At 34.5% G+C, this 20,590-nt stretch overlaps 1 protein-coding gene across 1 annotated transcript in view; it reads left to right on the top strand.

Annotated features, from left to right (window-relative positions):
* Positions 1-20,590, top strand: part of ASCC3 (activating signal cointegrator 1 complex subunit 3) — a 287,341-nt gene that overhangs the window by 203,924 nt on the left and 62,827 nt on the right. The window contains 9 exon segments of the mRNA XM_009285000.2: positions 1,723-1,877; positions 5,597-5,695; positions 6,177-6,345; positions 8,261-8,481; positions 9,882-9,967; positions 11,464-11,630; positions 11,766-11,911; positions 12,020-12,140; positions 14,356-14,498. Of these exon segments, the coding sequence (XP_009283275.1) occupies positions 1,723-1,877; positions 5,597-5,695; positions 6,177-6,345; positions 8,261-8,481; positions 9,882-9,967; positions 11,464-11,630; positions 11,766-11,911; positions 12,020-12,140; positions 14,356-14,498 (1,307 nt within the window).

The raw sequence follows: 20,590 nt of genomic DNA, 5'->3' as shown, positions 1-20,590 counted from the left end.
CCTATTTTCTCGAATAGTCATCTGTTGTTCAGAAGGTCTTGATATTTCTTAAATGCCATTGATAGTTTCTCATAATGTGACTATTTAAAAAAAAAGGCGGGGGAAGAGAGTTTTATAATATTTTACAGAAGCTGGGAGAGGAACCTTATTTTCCTCTAGCAGACAAGTGTACAAAACCTCAGTGCTGTCCTGTACAAACACAGAAGTTCACCTCACACATCGTGATACAGAAAGTGATTTTTGGCATGAAAAAGTGTACTTGCCTACATAAGCTTATTGAGTCATATCTTTGAATGTTTGGCACCTACCTTTATTTAACACAATTTCTGAAGTTTTACCTCTAATTGCAAAAGCTAGTCACTGTGCAAGTATGCTATAATACTGTATATATCACCAGGTTGTACCAATATAATTATTTTGGGTTTTAATAATCCGCTTGCTGGAGGTGCGCTTATTTTACCAACTGCAAATTAAACTGATTAAATATGTGTTAAAACTTTTTCATCAGGGATTTGCTTCTTAAGCAAGATCACCGTTCATTACTTCAGAGTATAGACAAACACCTGTGTGAGGCAAAATCTGCCAGTTTGTTAAATAAGAAAAACCGAAGAGGGAAAGTCAGGATCAATACAAAAAAATTAGCAATTGCAAGATGTCATCCTCCTAAATTTCATGCAATGGCAACAAAAAGTTTGTATGACCTTTTCACTTTGCACATAATGCAAATAATAGGTTTTCTTCTCTTTTTTTCTTTTTTTTTTAAATGGGAAAGTGTGCACAGGAACCACATAATGATATCTGAAAATATCAGTAGCCATTTGTAAGGTAGCTTTTAACAGTGAGTACTTATGACCATTACCATTAAAATTTAAAATATGCTCCACATAATTATATAAGCAATTTCAGTGAAAATGTGATAAATCAACCTCAGTGCATATGTGATAAATCAACCTTCTTTCCCTAAATAAGATAGAAGTTGCAGTATTTTTCAGGAAAAAAAGAAATCACTGCTACACATTTTGTTTTATATTTATAATGAAGAGCAAGGAAACGGAGATTTCAGCTGTAAAATACAAGTAGGAATTTTTTTTTAATTAATATAATCACTTTATTTCCTTAGTTACCATGACTGCGATAGAAAGTCAAAAACATTGCAACATTTAGTTTTTCCTTTGTCTCAGTTACACACTGCTGTATTCTGAAATATCAGAGCTGCTGCGAGATGTTTACTAGTTGCGTGCATTTTTAAGCTATTAACTACCTTTATTCAGTTTTATAAAAAGTGTTCTTTGAATCTACTTTGAATCACTACACAGGAATTGTAGAAGTTCAAATGTGTGCCCTTCATTAAGTAAAAGGTAAGTATTCATGCTTTAAAAAAGAACTATATGGCTTGGTAAGAGCCTGGTCAAAAAGTCAGTAAAGGAAAGGGAAGTAGCTTGACATAATATGTTTTCAGTGTGAATTCTTAATAGTTATTTTAACCCCTTAGTTATAGCCAACAGGGGGGTTAATACTGATTTTTCTAGGCTCTAAATTGCTAATTCGAGTTAAGTATTACAAAATATTCAGACATGCCAGGTCAGGAGAGTCAGACATTTACGCACCTAAGAGCAAAACAAGCAAGCAATAATACTCCTCTCTAAAAGCCTATTTGAAAGTCGGAGTTGTATTATTTTTCCTGGAAATGCAAATTTGTTACACCTGATGTTTTCTTGGCAGGTCATATGCTGCATCATGTGAAGATTGGGTTAAAGGTAAAACAGTGTGTCCATCAAATCCCCTCCATCATAATGGAAGCAACGATTCAGCCAATTACCCGCACAGTGCTCCGAGTTCGGCTGAACATCGCTCCTGACTTCACGTGGAACGATCAGGTAAAAAAAAAAAAAGAGGTGGAGGACTGACAGGAAGCATTAATTTAGCTTCAGTAAAGGAGATGATCACAGGGAGTCCATAGCTGTTTGGATAAGAAAAAAAAATATTTATTTTAGCTAAAAAGCAAATTTGATAATAGGAATGGAATGACCTTTAAGACTTTTGTAGAAGGTGGCACCCAAAGATCATCTTTTTATTTCCATTAATTGTTACAGGATTGCACTGTTTATAACATGTTCAAGCAAGTGCTTATACTGAATATTAATAGTAGTCACACACAGATTTAAGTTATATGTCCGAAAAGGAGAAGCTAGAAAAAGGGAGGCATGGATGGCTCTCTGAACTAGGAATGAATGTCAAACACAGAAAATAAAGCTTTGAAATACAGTTCGTGTATGCCAAGGTCTGCTGCTCTTTATGGCTTTACAAGTGTACATTCACAACATCAGTGCCTTTTTTTCTGTTGGGACTTGTCTGAACAGACAAACTGGGATATGTTTGGAATTATATTCATCTGTGTTTTATGGTGCAAATTTATATGAAAGGAGTTGTACTAGTTGCACATTTAGATATACCCACACCCTTTGATTCAGAATCTGTTCATTAGAAATAGATTTAAAATAAATCTAAATGAAATACAAATGTCCACATGGGGGCATTGTATTGTTGCTGGTACTTCTGAAACTTTCTACAGAAACAAGGCAAAGATACCTCAGTGGGCAAGCATATTTTTCAGTTTTTTACGCGTAGGAGATTTACACTAAAGATAAATTATTCTGAAAGGTGGATATTAAGTATCTGTTCTTTTATTAAAAAATAATTTTAAAATTCCTTAGATTAACCTTAATCACATGTAAATTAGAGTTTTATTCCACAAATATTTAGATTATTTTAGAATCTTTTTTCCCTGCCTAAAGGCTTTTTCTTTTCTTTTGGAAGTTTCACCAAGTTAGCTTATGAATGGGAGATTAATGATCAAAATATAAAAAGTTAGATTTTGTTTGCTACCTGGGTTTATTACAGAAATATTTGAATGGATTCCTAACAAAAATTATAACATGAATTTTTTTTTTTTTACTGCCTTATTTATGTGCAATACTTCAGAAGGCAAACAAACATTGCTTTTTAGGATTGAAACAAGTTTTTATTATTCAATCTTTCATCCACTTTACCTGTAATCTATTATAGACAAAAAAAAACCACGACTGTTCTTCATATTAAACTGTATCTTAATACAAAGTAATTTCTCAATCCATTTTTAGATTCTTCTACAAAGTCTAGGTTTTTCTATATTTTCACAAATTGAGAAGGAGACCACACAGAATTATACTCTCTTATTTCGATTCTGAACTTCTAAAGTTATAGCAAAACTTTGGCAAAAATCTATTTTCTGCTATGACCCCTTGACACAGTTTTCCTAAAGGTTGCTTTGGAAACATTATGATCGTTTTATCAATTCAACTTAGGGAGCCCTTTTTGTGTGAGTTTGTATATTGGTACTCATCGAAACTTGGAAGACTTTTTTTTTTATTATTTTTGTAAGGTAGCTGTTGATTTTCTTGTTTCTTCAGTAAATGACACTTCTATCACAGTAAATAAACAAAAAAAGCTGTTAAATTTTAATAGTCTCTAAAAATGAATAACTGTCTTTTAAATTCAACCATTGACACTCCGAAACTGCTTCTCCATCATCGCACAGTATTTTAGCAAGCTATTCAGAAGAAGACTATAGAAACTTAAAGGTATAGCTGTAATCGGTACAAAAACTAGCTGCCAAAAAATTCCATTCAAAGAATGGGAGTAGTCAAATAAAATCAGAATATTAAAAATTTCAATACCATACTTAACTGAAATACTTCACTTGGCTAACATTTCATGGTTTTAAGACTGTTCCTTTACCTGGGTACTTAATTCTAGAACGATCTCATCACAAATTTTGCACTTGCCTTTACAAGAGAAAGAAGATATGTTTTGGTAGTCCTGAGATGTGACATCATCATGATCTTTAAGGGCTGCAGTTTTCAGTGCTGGGAGCCCAGCTTCAGTAAAAGCATGTGAGCCATATCCCGGTGGAAAATTCTTATTATATTGTTAGAAGCAAAGGACTATAAACATACCCAGACAGAGCAAGTAAGCCTTACTGCAGCCAGGAGGAGTCCAGCAGAAATACAGAATAATGCAGCTAGTATTAATTAACCAAGTCATATATCAGACATGCAGTTGTAGGGCAATGGTTGCCCAAAACACAGGTGTGTGTCAGTTCTTAAGAGCTCCCCAGAGTTCTTGAGAATCGTTACTGGAGAGCGTGTTGCATTGCCTATTCCCACATTGCCCTTCTTTCCCCATGCAGCTTTGTCACAGGACTCTCCAAAACTAAGATGCTGTTACAGCTGATAATAAAATTTCTGAGCTTTGAACTTTATCGCCTTCCTTAATTCTTTTTTCCTCTCTTAAATTCTCCTAAACCCTGATGAAGTAATAGTCTCACTGTAATTTTTCAAAATGTCACCTGCAGTGACCTGTGTCCTTTCAGTTTCACTGCTTCAGTTCCTAGTGAAGCTGCTAGTGAAACTCAAATGTAATGAAAATGAGTGACAGTCTTTACTGTCCGTCTACTTATCTATTGTGCAACCGTGTTAAAAAAGAACCTTAGTTCTATTCTTAGTACATATTTTTGTCTTCAAAAGCCAGTACAGACTGTTTTCCAACACATACACAATAATGACTTATGCTGAAAATAATGTGTGCTGCGTGAATCAATACCAGATTCCTGTAGCGTTCAAATTGCCTTTAGAAGCAACTGTGCGCTTTGTGCTTTTTCCTATTAACTACAGTTTAGGAATAATTCCAACTTTTTTTTCATCTTCATGCTAGTTTTGTACCTTGTCATAGTCCTCATCAGAAACATCAGAAATCTATGTTCATTTAATAGTATGTCTCCCATACTCCTTTACTGTGCATTTCTCTTCCTTTCCTAGATATTTAAGTAAAATGCTTGCACATTGGCACAAGTCATTTATTCTGACAAAGAAACAAAAATTCTTAACTGAGCATCCAACCTAGCTATGATTTGCGGCTGGCATTGCAAAATAAGGTACACAACAAAACAAACAAAAATCTAGGATGGAATAAAGTGTTGCCAGATGGCATGGGAATCATCAAGAGACAGCTCTATTTACGGTCTTCTCACTTCACCTGTAGCAATGACTAGATCTACAGCCTTCTGAATCCACTTACTGTATCTTTGTAGAGGAGGGGGGAAGAGAGAGAGGAGGATAGAGGAATGTCACAATTCAGTGTCCAGTTTTTCCTGAGAGAATGTTTTTGACTGAAAAATGAGCAGTGGATAGCAAAAGACAATCCTCTATACAGAATCCGAAGACAGAAGTACAAGGAGGAAAAAGGAGGAGGAGTCCTTTTTTAGGAGCCTAGAGGAAACCCTGGGAGTTCGGTCTATTTATAAACAGCTGAGGCACTAGCTTCAGTTGCATTTATATCATGTCCATTTATATTATTCGTACCTTAAGCAAACTCTTACTGAAATATAATCTTTTAGCAGACTGATCTAATTAGAAACGTTATATTGCTCTTACCTCTGATTTCTATATTTCTGTATTCCTTTGTAAGCCTACATCGTTTAGAAATATATCCGATATACCCAGCAAATCTAGGGAACCTCATTACAACTATAACAAAGCTATCTTTTCTACTCTTAAAGGTACACGGCACTGTTGGAGAGCCCTGGTGGATTTGGGTAGAAGACCCTACTAATGATCACATTTATCATTCAGAGTACTTCATCATTCAAAAAAAACAGGTAATGGATTTTATTCAGAATCTCATAGCAAGACAAAAATAAAGTTAGTGAGATGCAGATTTGTAAGGTCAAACAGTATTTTGACCTAAGCAGATTTTCAAATCAGTAGCACAGCTTTCAGTTTCAGATATACGTGATAAGCTTGGACTTCCACAAAGATGTTTTCTAATCTCAGATGTCCCTTTTTCTCCTCCTCCTTTGGTGGGACGGTTATTTCCAGGTGAAAAAAGGAAGACTGTAATGGTTTTGTCTGTTAAAGAAAAAGATAAAGAGCCAGCCTTATTTTTATCTTTTGAAGTCCATGGAAACAAAATCCATTCCCAGTGGTGAAATATTTTATAAAGATGTGAACGTTTTGCACATGGAGTTGCACACATACTTTATTGCTTTGTGTTGGTAATGCTTATGGAAGTGAGGCAAACTGATTTTTCAAGTTACTGATTTGTCTGTGCAGTAATTATTCTCTACATGTTTGCATTAGGTCATTACTAAAGAACCTCAACTGCTGGTGTTCACAATCCCAATTTTTGAACCTCTTCCTTCTCAATATTACATTCGAGCTGTGTCCGATAGATGGTTAGGAGCAGAGGCTGTATGTATCATAAATTTTCAACATTTGATTCTTCCAGAGAGACATCCACCCCACACAGGTAACTTCAAATTTGATCATTTTGTTTTAATTCATCTTGCTCATATTGATTTTCCTTATGATAGTGCAATAAATCTCTTACCTTCTGCTTCGTCATAGAAAAGTATATGGAATTTCACTTTGTGATATATTTGTATTATCGAGACTATTTCTTCACTAACTTTAAAGCTTTCTAAAATTTTAAATTCCTGAACAAAAAGCAGTTCATTTCATCTCAACGTAATACCAGCCTTTTAGTTACTCCAGTTTCTCTATAAACCATAGGAAAATTGAAACTGTCATATAAAACTAAGCAAATCTCTGTGTTACTGTATGTCTTATCTTAGTGCTTGTAAGCGTTACGTTTCTTCTGGACTGGTTAAAAATAATCTTAGAGTGGATGGTTGTATTATAAATGGCATTCAGCAAAGAAAAAACAAACAGTTAAAATTTTGAAAATATGAAACATTTTACTATTTTTACTAAAATAAATTCATTATAGCAAGCACTGTTACGGTACCAAACATCGCATTTCAACTCAGCACTGCTGATCAAGTCATGGCCTTCCCCTCCCCCTCCTTTTTTAACACTTGGCACAGAAGCATATGTTTGTGTTTTGCTTCTTTTTTTCTGGATACATAAATTGCTTTATACATTCATTGTGCCTGATGTCATTGTAAAACCTTTCCACTGTAATTACATTTGGCTCATCTAGCAGTCTGTGAAGTGAGTGCCTTCAGAAATACTCAGTTCTCATACGGTGCTGTCCTTTGGCATGCGTAAATTCACATGTGTTTGTGAAGTGTTTAGCTATTGTTATACTGTACCTACGCTGTCTGGAAAAGCATGTGTAACCTTTTTATCTAATTGACTGATCACTGACTACTATTCAGAAGAAACAGAAAGATATTTACACATCACCAGTTATGGAGCCTCTAGGATTTATGGTAATTGATTTCAATTCCCATCTGGTTCCCACTCAACAATGAAGTACATAGAGGCCCTGCTAGGCAAAAAACCTTCTTTCTCCTCAACAGGGCCCAAGAAATCACAGTTTCAGTGGGACTGATAAACCAGCCGTAAGGTATCAGTGAAAAGCATGTGAAGAATATTAGGCATCATTGCCTCAGTAGATTTTATGACTCCCATATCATACCTTAATGTGAAGCACCCTGAAAAGACAATGAGACCTCCAGCCACAAAAAAAAAAAACACAAACCCAAACTTCAAAGCAAGCATCTGCATAGCAGAATCACTGCAGTCTCCTTAATTTGGTAGGATTCCAAATCCGATCTGGTTATATATATCATCTTCCAAATTCCACAATCTCTAATTGTTTGGATAGCAGATGCCCTCAAGATATATTGAGCATCATATATTGAAAGGCTGTTTGTTTATTCATTAAGATTATGTCTTTAATTACACGTTTAAAGGATTAGATGCAAAATTTAGTTGTACTCATCTGATTTGTATTACTCCATCAACTTAGAAACTCCAAAGAATCCTTCCTTCTTAAATAGATTTTTTTCCTTGAATCTGAAATATACAGACTATGCTGTCCTCTGACTCTGCATTCTGTTATCATAAGAAACTGGACATACATATAATCTAATACAGTGAGTTTAGAACTTACTACAACTGGGTAAAAAGGAAACAGCTTTAAGAAAAAGTTTAATTTATGCAAATGACTGGTTCACAGATATCAGGATACTAACAACAGTACTTGCAGAAATACTTCAGAGCTATAAAATCAACTTTTCATTATTCCTCATCGAAGTTAACAATGACCCAATGTGTCATATGAGATACTAAGTAAAACAATTTCCAATGTAAGTTGTTTTCCACTAAAGTATTGGTTAATATCTTTATCTTTATAATAAACTATGTTATGTCATGGCATCTCTTGACATGCACTTATGATTATTTTGTGTTTTTAGAGCTTCTGGATCTTCAGCCTTTGCCTGTCACAGCCTTGGGACATCGGGAATATGAACTCCTGTACAAATTCACACACTTCAACCCTATCCAGACCCAGATATTTCATACACTTTATCACACAGACTGTAATGTTCTTCTTGGAGCGCCTACAGGTTCTGGAAAAACTGTTGCAGCTGAATTAGCCATCTTTAGAGTTTTTAACAAGTATCCCACATCAAAGGTTTGTAAAATAGGTTTACTAGAATCATTTTGTGTAGGCATGTCTTCAGCAATACAAAAGCCTAGAAGACTATGGCAAACTGAATTTTGCTTTCTCCAATTTATACCTGTCTGGAAACAAAATGGTACTGCATTATGCACATTTTGCTTTTATTTCAACTTTATATATTAATCAGTGTACAACTAGAGTTAAACCTAAAAACATGACATACAGGCATGCTGGATTTCCTTTTCTGTACTTACCTGCATTTCCTGCTTTAATCTCCTTCTACTAGCAGTAGTACTGTTTTATAGCTATTAGATCCCCTCCATGTGACTACAACTAGCCCAGTCTCTCTCTTATTTAAACAAATAGGTCGCAATTAATTACTACAAGCCAATTTTCTGTTCCAACTTGCCCCTGTGTTTTATTTCTTAAATTGTCTAAAAGCTGAACAACTCAGCTTTTGGGATTTTGTTTTCAAAGTGAATATACCTCTGTATCTTGACTTAGCCATCTTGTCTTGGTTAACCACATTTTAGTTTTAAAGTCTTTGGAAAAGATATTTGTATCTGACTGTGAGATTTAACCAAAGAATAACCTTTGAAATTAACAGAAATCTTGTACACAAATCCCTTATTCATCTCTGAAATTTCAGTATCTTCATGTAATTTGTTAGTCCAAGAGAGGTAAACAAGACACTGGTACATTTTCAGCTTATCTATTAGACTTACAAAAAAGCCAATTCTCAAAGGAATATATCTTTTAGGTTTTAATAAAGCTGAAAACATGCCTATACATTTTAAAGAATGTATGTGAATTCTTCATGTAGCGGTTTCTTCATGTTCAAAAGCTTCAGAATATTTAACCATAAATCTCTAAATAAATATTGTTTCTACATGTCAGAGTATTCCCCCCTGCACAGCAGGCTTTTTTGAGGAAAATATTGTGACATTTTGCTTAAAATAATCAGCTTTTTGATTTAATTGGTAATATTTTAATAATTTAACAACATAACTAGAAATCGGGTAAGATATTGCTTGCTGGAAATTCTAATTATTTCTGTTCTAGAATGTTAGCTTGCAGATTTTATAGCCCTGGCAAAAAATGGCACTATTTATATCAGTGGGTTCTGATACTAAATAGTATAATAAATACTTCCATTTCAAGAAATTATTCTTTCTCTTTCTTAATTTATTTGCTTGTTTTAATGGCTCAGGAAACAAAGCAGTATTTTCAAGTGTTAAGTCTGTTTTAAATATAATCCTGTTATAGGTCATTTAAGGAACTCAGGCCTTAATCATTTTACAGATAATGAGTATGTTGAAATCTCACAAGTATTAAATATTTTTTTTCCTTGTAGGTACACTTTAATAAAGGTTTCTTGTTTAACTTCTGGTTTTGTGACATTTCTTTTACAGGCAGTGTATATTGCGCCCTTAAAAGCACTCGTTCGTGAAAGAATTGAGGACTGGAAAGTTAGGATTGAAGAAAAACTTGGTAAAAAGTATGTTTCTTCTTTCCAAATCAGAGAAATGAGAAGCAAAAGAACAGCCCATCAAGTATGAATAAAATCTACAGAATACTTTTGAGTATTTCAAAATAGGTTTTGATTGTATACTGTCCTTCAAATTTCTAGTACTTAAAAAATAAAAAATGCTATCAATAGTCATTGTAGTGACAGCCAAATCAAAACTAAAAAAGGGATACACTTTGATACCCAGCTATTTTCATTCTCATTACTTGCCAGTGTAACAAATGTAAAGCTCAGATTTCTCTCTGCAGTATCCTTGGAAATTGACATTGCAATCCAAAATAAGCTTTCTTTAGAAACCTCAGCGATAAGGAACTCATAGGAGTTGCATGAACTGTATACTAGTATTCATATATTGTCCTTCATATATAAATTAGATATAATTTCATTGCTTGGTACCATTAATTTCTTGCTGATCTTCTCAGGTGTTGGAGTTCAGCCATTACTTTATGATATATAAGGTATATCAGTCATGTTGATGCTTTCCAAAATGATACTTTCTTGAGTTAAAAATTATATCCATAGGATGCATTATTTAGGGCCTTTTCCTTTCCTTTATACAGCTTTTTTTGTAAGTTAAAGTTCAAAGCATACCACAGGTTTCAGTAAAAAGAGGTGCTATTCTGTGTACATGAATTTACTAGTGAGATTCCTGCTATTATCATAGCACTGACTTATTAGTTGGCTTTTCTTTTTTTTTTTTTTTTTGCTACTATTTTCATGGTCTGTAAGAATAAATTATTTGCCTCATAATTTTACAATATTTTCAGGTAATATTTCCTTTTTGAAATTTACTCTATAACATCTGACTGAAATTTTGCACAGAAGTTACACATTACTTGGAGGAATTTTTATTAGATGTTCAACTGCATGTAGAATGTGTCCTAGAAATGTCAAAAATCCATTATATTCAGTCTAAAATGATGGATCATCTCAAATGCTGTTTGTAGAACTTGAAAGGATAATAAGGCAAACAATTGGAAAAACTCTGCTAATCTTCCCAAAAAAATGACCTCAGGATAATTTCTGCTCCAGTCTTAATGGAACTTCACCAACAAATGCAGATACACTGCCATCTAGCCTCGTTATTCAAACCAGAAATCTATACAGAACAGCAGGCAGCAACTTGGTAGCTTTCTAGAAAGCTTTCATCCTGGCTGTGACAGGATGTTATGATTCACATTATATGATACTGATATTCTTATATTATCTTCATTTTGAAAAATTAACCATAGATGGTTTGGGACTCATATTAGCCCTCTTCTTTTTATATGGTTTTGCTAAGGAATGGTATTTGGTACCATTTTCAATTTTGAAAATCCTGTTAGAAGTATTTGACCAGAAACAAAATGACTTTGTTTAATTTTGTTTCTTCGCTCTTTTAAGAGTTAATGTTTAGGAGTTAATATTTGAACATTAAGATGTTCTAAAGCTTTGTAAAGCCAAGCCACTGTCTGTCTTGATTACAGGGTTGTAGAGTTGACAGGAGATGTGACCCCTGATATGAGAGCTATTGCCCAAGCTGACCTGATTGTTACTACCCCAGAGAAGTGGGATGGTGTCAGCAGAAGCTGGCAGAACAGAAGCTATGTTCAGAAAGTTTCCATTCTTATCATAGATGAGATCCATCTGCTAGGTGAGCATGTTTTGTTGTTTTTAATCAGAATCATTGCTAAATTTGAAGTGTGCTGGTACTTATGACATCAATATACTTTTTGACATCTGAACCTTTTCTTTTTCCCTGTTTTTCAATGGACTTTTCATTTACTAGGGGATGACAGAGGCCCAGTATTGGAAGTCATTGTATCTCGAACAAACTTCATCTCATCTCACACAGAGAAGCCTGTGAGAGTAGTTGGTTTATCCACTGCTTTAGCAAATGCCAGAGACCTTGCTGACTGGCTAAATATTAATCAGGTATGAAAAATGTTTCAGAAGACGGATATGTGTTTGTGCTGCAGAAAAATAAAATAGCAATTTATAAGATAATTCAAGGTTAAACTTGAAAAAAATGTTTTCTTGTAGATGGGTCTGTTCAACTTCCGACCATCAGTACGCCCGGTTCCTCTGGAGGTGCACATTCAGGGCTTCCCTGGCCAGCATTACTGTCCTCGCATGGCTAGCATGAACAAACCTGCATTTCAGGGTAAGCAACAAGCTGCTAGACTTTTTCCTTCTTTCTGTAAAAGAAAAAAAGACTTTGAGCACTTCACACAGTTCATTTGCAGCACATTTACAACATGTGTTACTGTACGTACTCTTGGCATGTATAGGGGGAATCTGCTCTGCTAATGGCCCAAAGCTATTTCTCTGAAACATAAAGTGTGCTGCAAATGCAACGTATAACTGAGGAATGTAATGTATTTCGAACAGAAGTATAAAATTAGTGCTAATGAAGGGGAAATAAAATGTGTTTTCTCTTAGTGTTTGACACCATAAAGAAACATTTGTGTAAAAATATTTGAAATTTAGAAAGTAATAAAACCATTCATATTATTAATCTGCTGAGGTATTTTCATATGGACCACTGTATGTAAGCATTAAAAAAATTGTGAACAGAAGTTGCAAGTCAGGCTAACCTCCTATAATTCTAGTTTCAAAGCAATAACCATAAAATCCAAATTTCTAGTTTCAAAGCATTATCCATAAAATTCAAAATTTGTAGTGTATCCAGATATGCTTCTGTTTTCAATTTTTTCTTCTTAACAAAGCTGGCAAGCAGGATAGATTTAAGAAAAACTCTCGTATTTTATTTGAACATGTTTTGTTTTGGTTACATAAGAAATATTTATTATATCAATTAAAAATAACCTCCAAAATAAATTTTGTAATGTGAACTGCTGTTGATTGTGAGGTGACATTTGTGAGGTGACTTTTTAGCTGCTTTAATTAGCCTTATGACAGAAGCAAAGTATTGATTGTGGACTAGAGACCAATCTTGACAGCTCAGATTATTTACACCTCCACAAGAGCATTGTACAAAAACACTAATGAACAATAAATCTGTCTTGGGCTGTTCTGCCACACCTGTTCCTGAAGCAACAAAAATCCATTAGATGCTGGGCTTTTAAAATATATAGATATATTGGCATATATAGTTGTAAGGTATAAATACACATGAATTATCCTATTTCAATAATTTCACAACTGTATAGTGTGTGTATATGCAGGAGCACAAGCTGGGTAGTATTCATGAGCTGGGGAATAATATGTGATGGTGGATAGTATGAAATAGTTTTCAGAAATTAACAATGCATAAATTTAATTGCTAGAACGAGAATTACATGAGAAAACACACAAATGGATTTAGAAGAGATTTAGAGAGAGTATTTGAAATTCTGTATACACCTGTTTATACTTCTAGTGCTTGTTGATGTTAGAAAATCTGTAGATGTATGATCTATTAAGGGTTTTTCTCCCTGCCTGTTTGACATGATACAGTCAAGGTTATTTTAGCATTTCCACGGCAATACTTATTCCTGAGACCATAAAAATTTTGCTGCAACCTGAAACTTTTCAAACATGGGCTGAGCAAGAAAATGCTTTTTTAAAAAGTCCTAAACCATAATTGGTTTAAATATATCAGACTAATTAGTAAACAACAGAAACGAAGTTCTTTTGTACCATAATGCCCACCTTTCTAAGCAGCTATTGAAAAGTCACTTTCTACCTTTTTTACCTTTTCTGGGTTTGGTAGATTGAAGCGATCCTTTGCAGGCTGACATGAGTTTATGCAGTCTGAGCTCTGGGTCAGGCAGGAAGCAAGTTTTGGGCCTTGATGGCACTTAGCCTAAGACAACATATTCCAATAGGGCAGAAAAAACATAACATAGTTATTAAGCTGTGATAGAGAAATTCACAAGCTTTGAAGTCTAGAAAGCTTGTCCAGGTTTTGTGGTGGTTTGGTGGGTTTTTTTTCCTTACTGCTTCTCTTAAATCTTTAGCTTACAATGATCACTGAAGTAGCAGGGCAAATTATTTCAGATTCAGCTAAGCATAGTTATATGATCTTTGATTCAGAGGTGGTATATGCTCACTTCATAGAATCATAGAATCATTGAGGTTGGAAAAGACCTCTAAGATCATCGAGTCCAACCGTCGACCCAACACCACCATGTCCACTAAACCATGTCCCTAAGTGCCTCATCTACACGTCTTTTAAATACCTCCAGGGATGGGGACTCCACCACTGTAGAAACTGTATACAACTTCAGTTGTATCTGTCTGGCAGAATAGAGACTAAGTATACATACCTGTATATCATCTGCAGAGAGGTGTATCAACTGTCTAGGTATTGCAAAGAGAAACTCTAATTTTAGTCCTTAAGGGGCCTAATTCTCAAGTTCTGTTTTCCTCAACAGCAATTCGGAGTCATTCTCCAGCCAAGCCTGTTCTTATTTTTGTGTCATCCAGACGTCAGACAAGGCTTACTGCCTTAGATCTGATAGCTTTCCTAGCCACCGAGGATGATCCCAAACAGTGGCTGAAGATGGATGAAAGAGAGGTAGAATCATTTTACCTGCCTTATTTGTGCTTTGCTTCTATTTTATTAATGTTTGTTTGAAAAGAAAATACATCTAAAACAAAAGAGTCATTTGAGGGTAGATCTTGAAACAGCTTTGCATATGCTAAGTTTCAGTATGTATTAAAACTAGTGTCAGCATTGAGGCTATATAAGCATCTTTGCAAGATCTGAACTTTAGAACGCAAACTCTTTTATCTTTGGTTTTCCTGCATATCTATTATTAATGCTAGTTCCATTGTCCCAGACAACATATATCTCATGATACATGTATCACTTTGATACAAAGATAGGACAAAGAATAAAAGAAAGGGGACTAACGTTCTCCAAAGTTTACAGCTTGAAATCTGTGACATACAGATGTTGAGCTGGAATTTAAACCAAATCTCTTTCAGTGTTTTAGGAGCAAAATCATCCTTCTCATAAGATGACTCTATGTGTAGAGGGTTATGTATCTGCATATATATCTGTGTGTATATATGTACATATGTATATACATGTGTCTATCCATCTATATTCATACATATAGATAGATATACTGCAGAACCAACAGTTTAGGAATGGTTCAGTCTTGCATATCAATGCAATAAATGAATGTTATAAAAAAAAAAAAGATAGCTGCCAATAGCTTTGTTCTAAGAACATAAAGATTACAAAAGTCAAATACTCAGATGTTAAGCAATGCTGGAGTAAAGGTTTAATTTTTTGTTCTTTTTCAAGCAATATAATCTTTAATTACATTTTCTTGTATTGTTTCTAAAAATTCCTTCTTTCATTTATTGCAAAACATAAATGATGGCTAAATAATAAACAACCATTCAATATTCTGTTTTATGCATTCTTCAAAATGTATACTGGATTTTATTTACTGCACTGAGTTCTGCACCTGCTCTGAATACAGAATTATTTATTTCCTTCTGGACTAATGGTCCTGATCATAGTATAACATTGCTTCAAAACAATTTTTTTGGTTGATATTCAGATTTCCCAGATTTTGGAAGATAGCTTTCTCTAATGGTTGCAGACCTTCTGCATAGGAATTTCTGTGATAAAATAGGGCCAAAACACAGCAAAATGCATAATTCATAAATACAAGGTCCAAATTGAATATTGTATGAATATTTATATATCAATAATTGTATGAATAGTTATACAATTGTATACCAAAAATTATATGCCAAAAAGTATAGGTTTCTAGATGAGATTTTTTGATTTTGTTTGCTCTTTGCAAAAAAAATAAAGTGTGATTTTTCTGAGATAAAGCATGACATCTGTATCCTTCCTCATTTGGATGGATTTTAAAAGAGAAAATGGATGTCTTGCCTGATAAACTACTAGTACTAAAACGTCTCAATTTGATGCTGCTTTTCTAACTGTATAACCTCTATTTAATGTTTTCTTGAGCATAACAAATATTTCATATCAAAATTATTAGTGCGTAGTAATCTAGTACCTTGTGCTAGTTTACTGTAGTAATCTCACCTACAATTAGAATATGCAACATGCAGCTTGCCCTAAATGACTTGCATTAATACGAATAGCTTCCTCATGTCCTGTGAGCCACTACTATCCTGAAAAGAACTGTAACTGAAGCTTCTTCACTTGCTGGAAAACGGTTTTCTATTAGGAGTCTTTGAATTTCATATGTTTCAGAATATACCTCTGAAGGTTTTGAAAGAGGAGCCAACAAGGACAAGCAGACTTTGCATTTATTAGTTTAATAACATTTGCATATGATTTGTATTTGAATTAATAAGCTGAATGTTTGGAGCATAAGATACCTAGCAAGTTATTCAGTTTTGATTACATAAATATAAAAGACTGAGGATTAAGGCCTAAGTTGTTATATCTTACCACTATTATGCAGAACACAATTCTGTTTGAAGTACCCACAATTTCAAGTGGACATTTCTTTAGGTAATTATGGGACCAGTTTGTAGTTTTGTCTTTTAAATTAGCATGATTAGCCTGAGTTTCATTTGACATTGAAGTAAAGGACAAAGCTATAGTAGTGCCACATACGTAGTGTATGTACTGCTTAATTCTTTATCCATAATAATTTTTTTTATTTAAAAATTCTAACTTCAAGTTATATTAAAGTCAAGCTTGGACTAGGTGAAATAGACAAAATTCTCTCCATATTGTTATAGTGTTTTTAAGTTTTAAAAGTAGAACTAGTGAATACTTACTTTATAGTGGGTATACCCTATCTTAAACACTTGCCCAAGTATTTCAAGTGTTTCTCAATTCCATATGGGATAAAAATGGACCAGTTAGGAGAAATAAATTGTTGTTGCCTTTAAACAATATTTTTTGTTGCCTGTCAGTTTTTTCGTTTGTTTTTTGCCAACCATTGTTCCTTTAGGGGAACTTACAGACAAATGACTTTATTTTCAAAGTATTTGTAATTGTTAATTGTGAAATATGTTGAGATATAAGAGATTTTTCATAAATGGGTGTATACAGAGTTTACAAGCTTTACAACAGGCCTTGGCATTTTTCTTCATTCAGCCTTATTTGAATGACATTAATTTTGGCTGACATAAGATTCCTTTCAGAACTCATTGGTTAGTTTTGTTTAATGGTGTAATTGGTTTTGCTACGTGATGGCCAAATGTTAATCTCTGTTTATGTTAGCTTCCTAGTGGATAGACTTCATAAGGCTTCTTAAAATGCTGTAAGCAATGCCATCCATAATAACATCTGGAAGACTGATATTGAGGTAGACACAGATTCTTACAGCCATTAAAAGTAATTTTTCTCTGTTACCCTGCATGGCAGCTTTTCTGTGAAGGTAACAGAGAGATTCAGGCCTTGTGGGGGAGAGATTGGAGTGGGGGAGAGAGACCAATACTGGATCTTTCACGCCTGTTTATCAGCTATGCCATCATCTTAGCTTCCCTCATCTTCTCTGTAGAGATTCTCCCTGTAGCGGTAGTGCCAACCCAGGCTCTGATTTGCAGCATGTGAAGGCTTCTGTTCACGACTCCAGACTACTTCTCTTCACCAGTACTCTCAGATAACAGGCAAATCCACCCCCATCTCTGCCACCCAGCTCCAAGCATCAAATTCAGACAATATTTCAATCAGTTATATTTCAAAGGACATGAACTTGTATGAAGCTTCTGGAACACATATTTGTATGTATAAATGACATCTAGAAACAGCCCTTCAACTGTTGCCACCAAAGTAGACAACAGCATACTTAGATCATGGAGGAATCATACAAGATGTTCTTTCCCTCAAAGGAGTCAGTAGTCTAACAGGTACAACTGAATTATAGTCGAGAAGGAATTTTTTTCTACCTCCATCTACTGAAAATATATATTACAGGCAGCTCCATTCAGTTTTGGAGATGATTCTTCCTGGATGCTTTCCTTGAATTTCATGTCTGATGTACAGTTTCCTGCTCATACGCATGTTCCTACAGTATTCAGAAAGTTGAAAGGTATTCAGAAAGTTGAGACAAAGTTGAGACAGCAGTCTTCCTAACACTGAACCGTACTTGATGAAAATTGCCGTTTCTAGTACTGATGAGTTTTCCAGTTCTACTGGACCTGTTGTTGCACAACAATAGTTAGATCTGTTTAATAGATTCTATCCAACTAAGTTTCAGGCTACGTGCCTGCTTTTTATGAAGAAATGTCCACTCAAATACTTCATGTCTAGTTTAGTCTGAGCAAGGAAGCCTCCAATGATGTTGAAATACCCTACTTACTGAGATTTGTAGCTGGTACTTCAAAGCTCATCCCTACATTTGCCAATTGCTATGCATAGCACAGAAGTTCCTCAGGATTTAAGCAGGACTGCCATAGTTTGCCCAAAGTAGAGTATGAGTGGGCAGTCTCTTGAAGAAGAAAGAATAGTTACCTATTTTAGAGCCTTAGAGGTGGGGTTTTTTCTTTTTCTGTAAGGTGCATTGTCCATACACATTCCAAAATGAGCTCTCTATCCATCTTAGGATTTGCAGTCCTAACACAGAGTTTATTTTTCTCCAAAGAGTGAAGAAGCAGCTGAAGCTACCTTCCTTGCCATTTGCAGTAGTTGCAAGGACTCTTCAGTAGACATCACTCTGTAAAGATCGTCCTAGTTATACTTATGAGGGACAGGTGCATCATGACAGAAACGTGAATAGGCAGTGCATCTCAAAGAGAAGGCTGCCCCTTAAATTGAGTTTACCTATTTTAGAGCCTTAGAGGTGGGGTTTTTTCTTTTTCTGTAAGGTGCATTGTCCATACACATTCCAAAATGAGCTCTCTATCCATCTTAGGATTTGCAGTCCTAACACAGAGTTTATTTTTCTCCAAAGAGTGAAGAAGCAGCTGAAGCTACCTTCCTTGCCATTTGCAGTAGTTGCAAGGACTCTTCAGTAGACATCACTCTGTAAAGATCGTCCTAGTTATACTTATGAGGGACAGGTGCATCATGACAGAAACGTGAATAGGCAGTGCATCTCAAAGAGAAGGCTGCCCCTTTAAATTGAGTAATTCTTTCTTTCTTTCTTTTTATTGTTCATTGAAGCCAGTGTGCCAATGAAAAAAAGAAAACCTTGTCCTTACCCTGCTTTTTTGTATAAACATGAGATGATTTTTAAATATAAACTTTCTAGCTAAAATTCTAATTCAGAGCTGTCAGCCAGGACTGTCAAGTTCAAGATTGTGACCCATTACTTATCTTGTTAAAAGGGACAACAGCTCAGATTGTCCTTTTGGAAATAGACAGTGCCACCAGTTTGTGGTGGTAAGATCAGTTATACTGTTCGACATTAGGAGCTGATTAAAGAGGAACAAGTCCTTCTCTTTCAGAAATTGCATCTACATCTGTGGTGGCGGCAGATGTTGCAATCTTTTTCCAACGTAATTTATTAGAATCAAGTTTTCAGTTTATTTATTTTTCTCTAATGTTTTTACTGCTTTTTGGTTTTAACCTAGAAGTACAAAGTAGTATTTATTGTTTATTGTTTGAAGTTAGAATGCAGTTCTTACCAGCAAACAAGCAGGGTGTTTTCTTATTTGGGTTGGTTTTTTCTTTAAAGAAATATATTCCCTGGCCAGATACTTTTTTTTTTTTTTTTTAATATTTACAGTGCAAGGACTGAGAAGAAATGTACCCATGTACACAGTTTTAACTTTGACCACAATGATTTTTGCATTCTGCTTTGTGCATCATTTTACCATCTGCATCTTGTTAAGACTGTTCTTTATGAAACCTCTAGAAATAACTAAAACCCTTTAGCACAAACATACCTACTGTAATATTCAATAGCATCCATACCAGGCAATAGCCAGCTTCCACTGAATTCAAGGGCACTTGAATGAAGGACATTCATTGACTCCAAAAGGAATGAATCAGGCCCATACTGATTTTGCAGTTTTAGAGATGAGAGTGTATAAACATGTGTGAGCTAATTATGGATTTGTATATGTGTTCATACACTATGTGGAAATATGCGTAGATATATGCATGAAAGTGAATTAAATTTTACTGTATAGTTCTGTTTTGCATTGCTAAAAAAACAAACAAACAAAAAACCAACAAAAAAAATCCCAAGAATTGTTGGAAAGACAAAAGATGACTTTTCCTTCTCTAACCTTTAAATCAAATAACCTATTATCTCCATGTTATTGTTCTGAGGTAATGCTGTGCTATAAAACAGGAATAGAAGAATCTGGTCTGTGTCATGAATAGGTATATTGCTGTCTTTCAGATGAGATTTTTAATGTTAAATGTATATTTGTTAATAATATATCTCAACTGTTTAAACCATATTTTAAAATGTTTCTTGAATAATCTTATTTGAGGTGTTTTAGGCATCTTGTTTCTATGGGAGAGTTCTGGAGTATGAGGATGTCAACTCTTCATCAAAAATAATTTTATAAGATGACTTTTTTTTCTGCCTTTAAAGATCAGGAGGGTACCCAAGAATGATTTCTAAGTGTTTCACTCATTATAGAAGTTCAACTTCCTTCTACAAGATGTTGTTTTTATGACACAAAAGTGTGTCATAAAAAATTAACATTTAGTTATAACAAGGAGATGTTTTTATTTCACTTAACATCTGTAGCAGATGTGAA

This window comes from Aptenodytes forsteri, unplaced genomic scaffold, assembly GCF_000699145.1.
Source record: "Aptenodytes forsteri isolate BGI_AS27 unplaced genomic scaffold, ASM69914v1 Scaffold171, whole genome shotgun sequence".
NCBI classification, from domain to species: domain Eukaryota; kingdom Metazoa; phylum Chordata; class Aves; order Sphenisciformes; family Spheniscidae; genus Aptenodytes; species Aptenodytes forsteri.
Note: the sequence above shows the minus strand (reverse complement) of the source record. Positions and strands in the feature narration are given on the sequence as shown.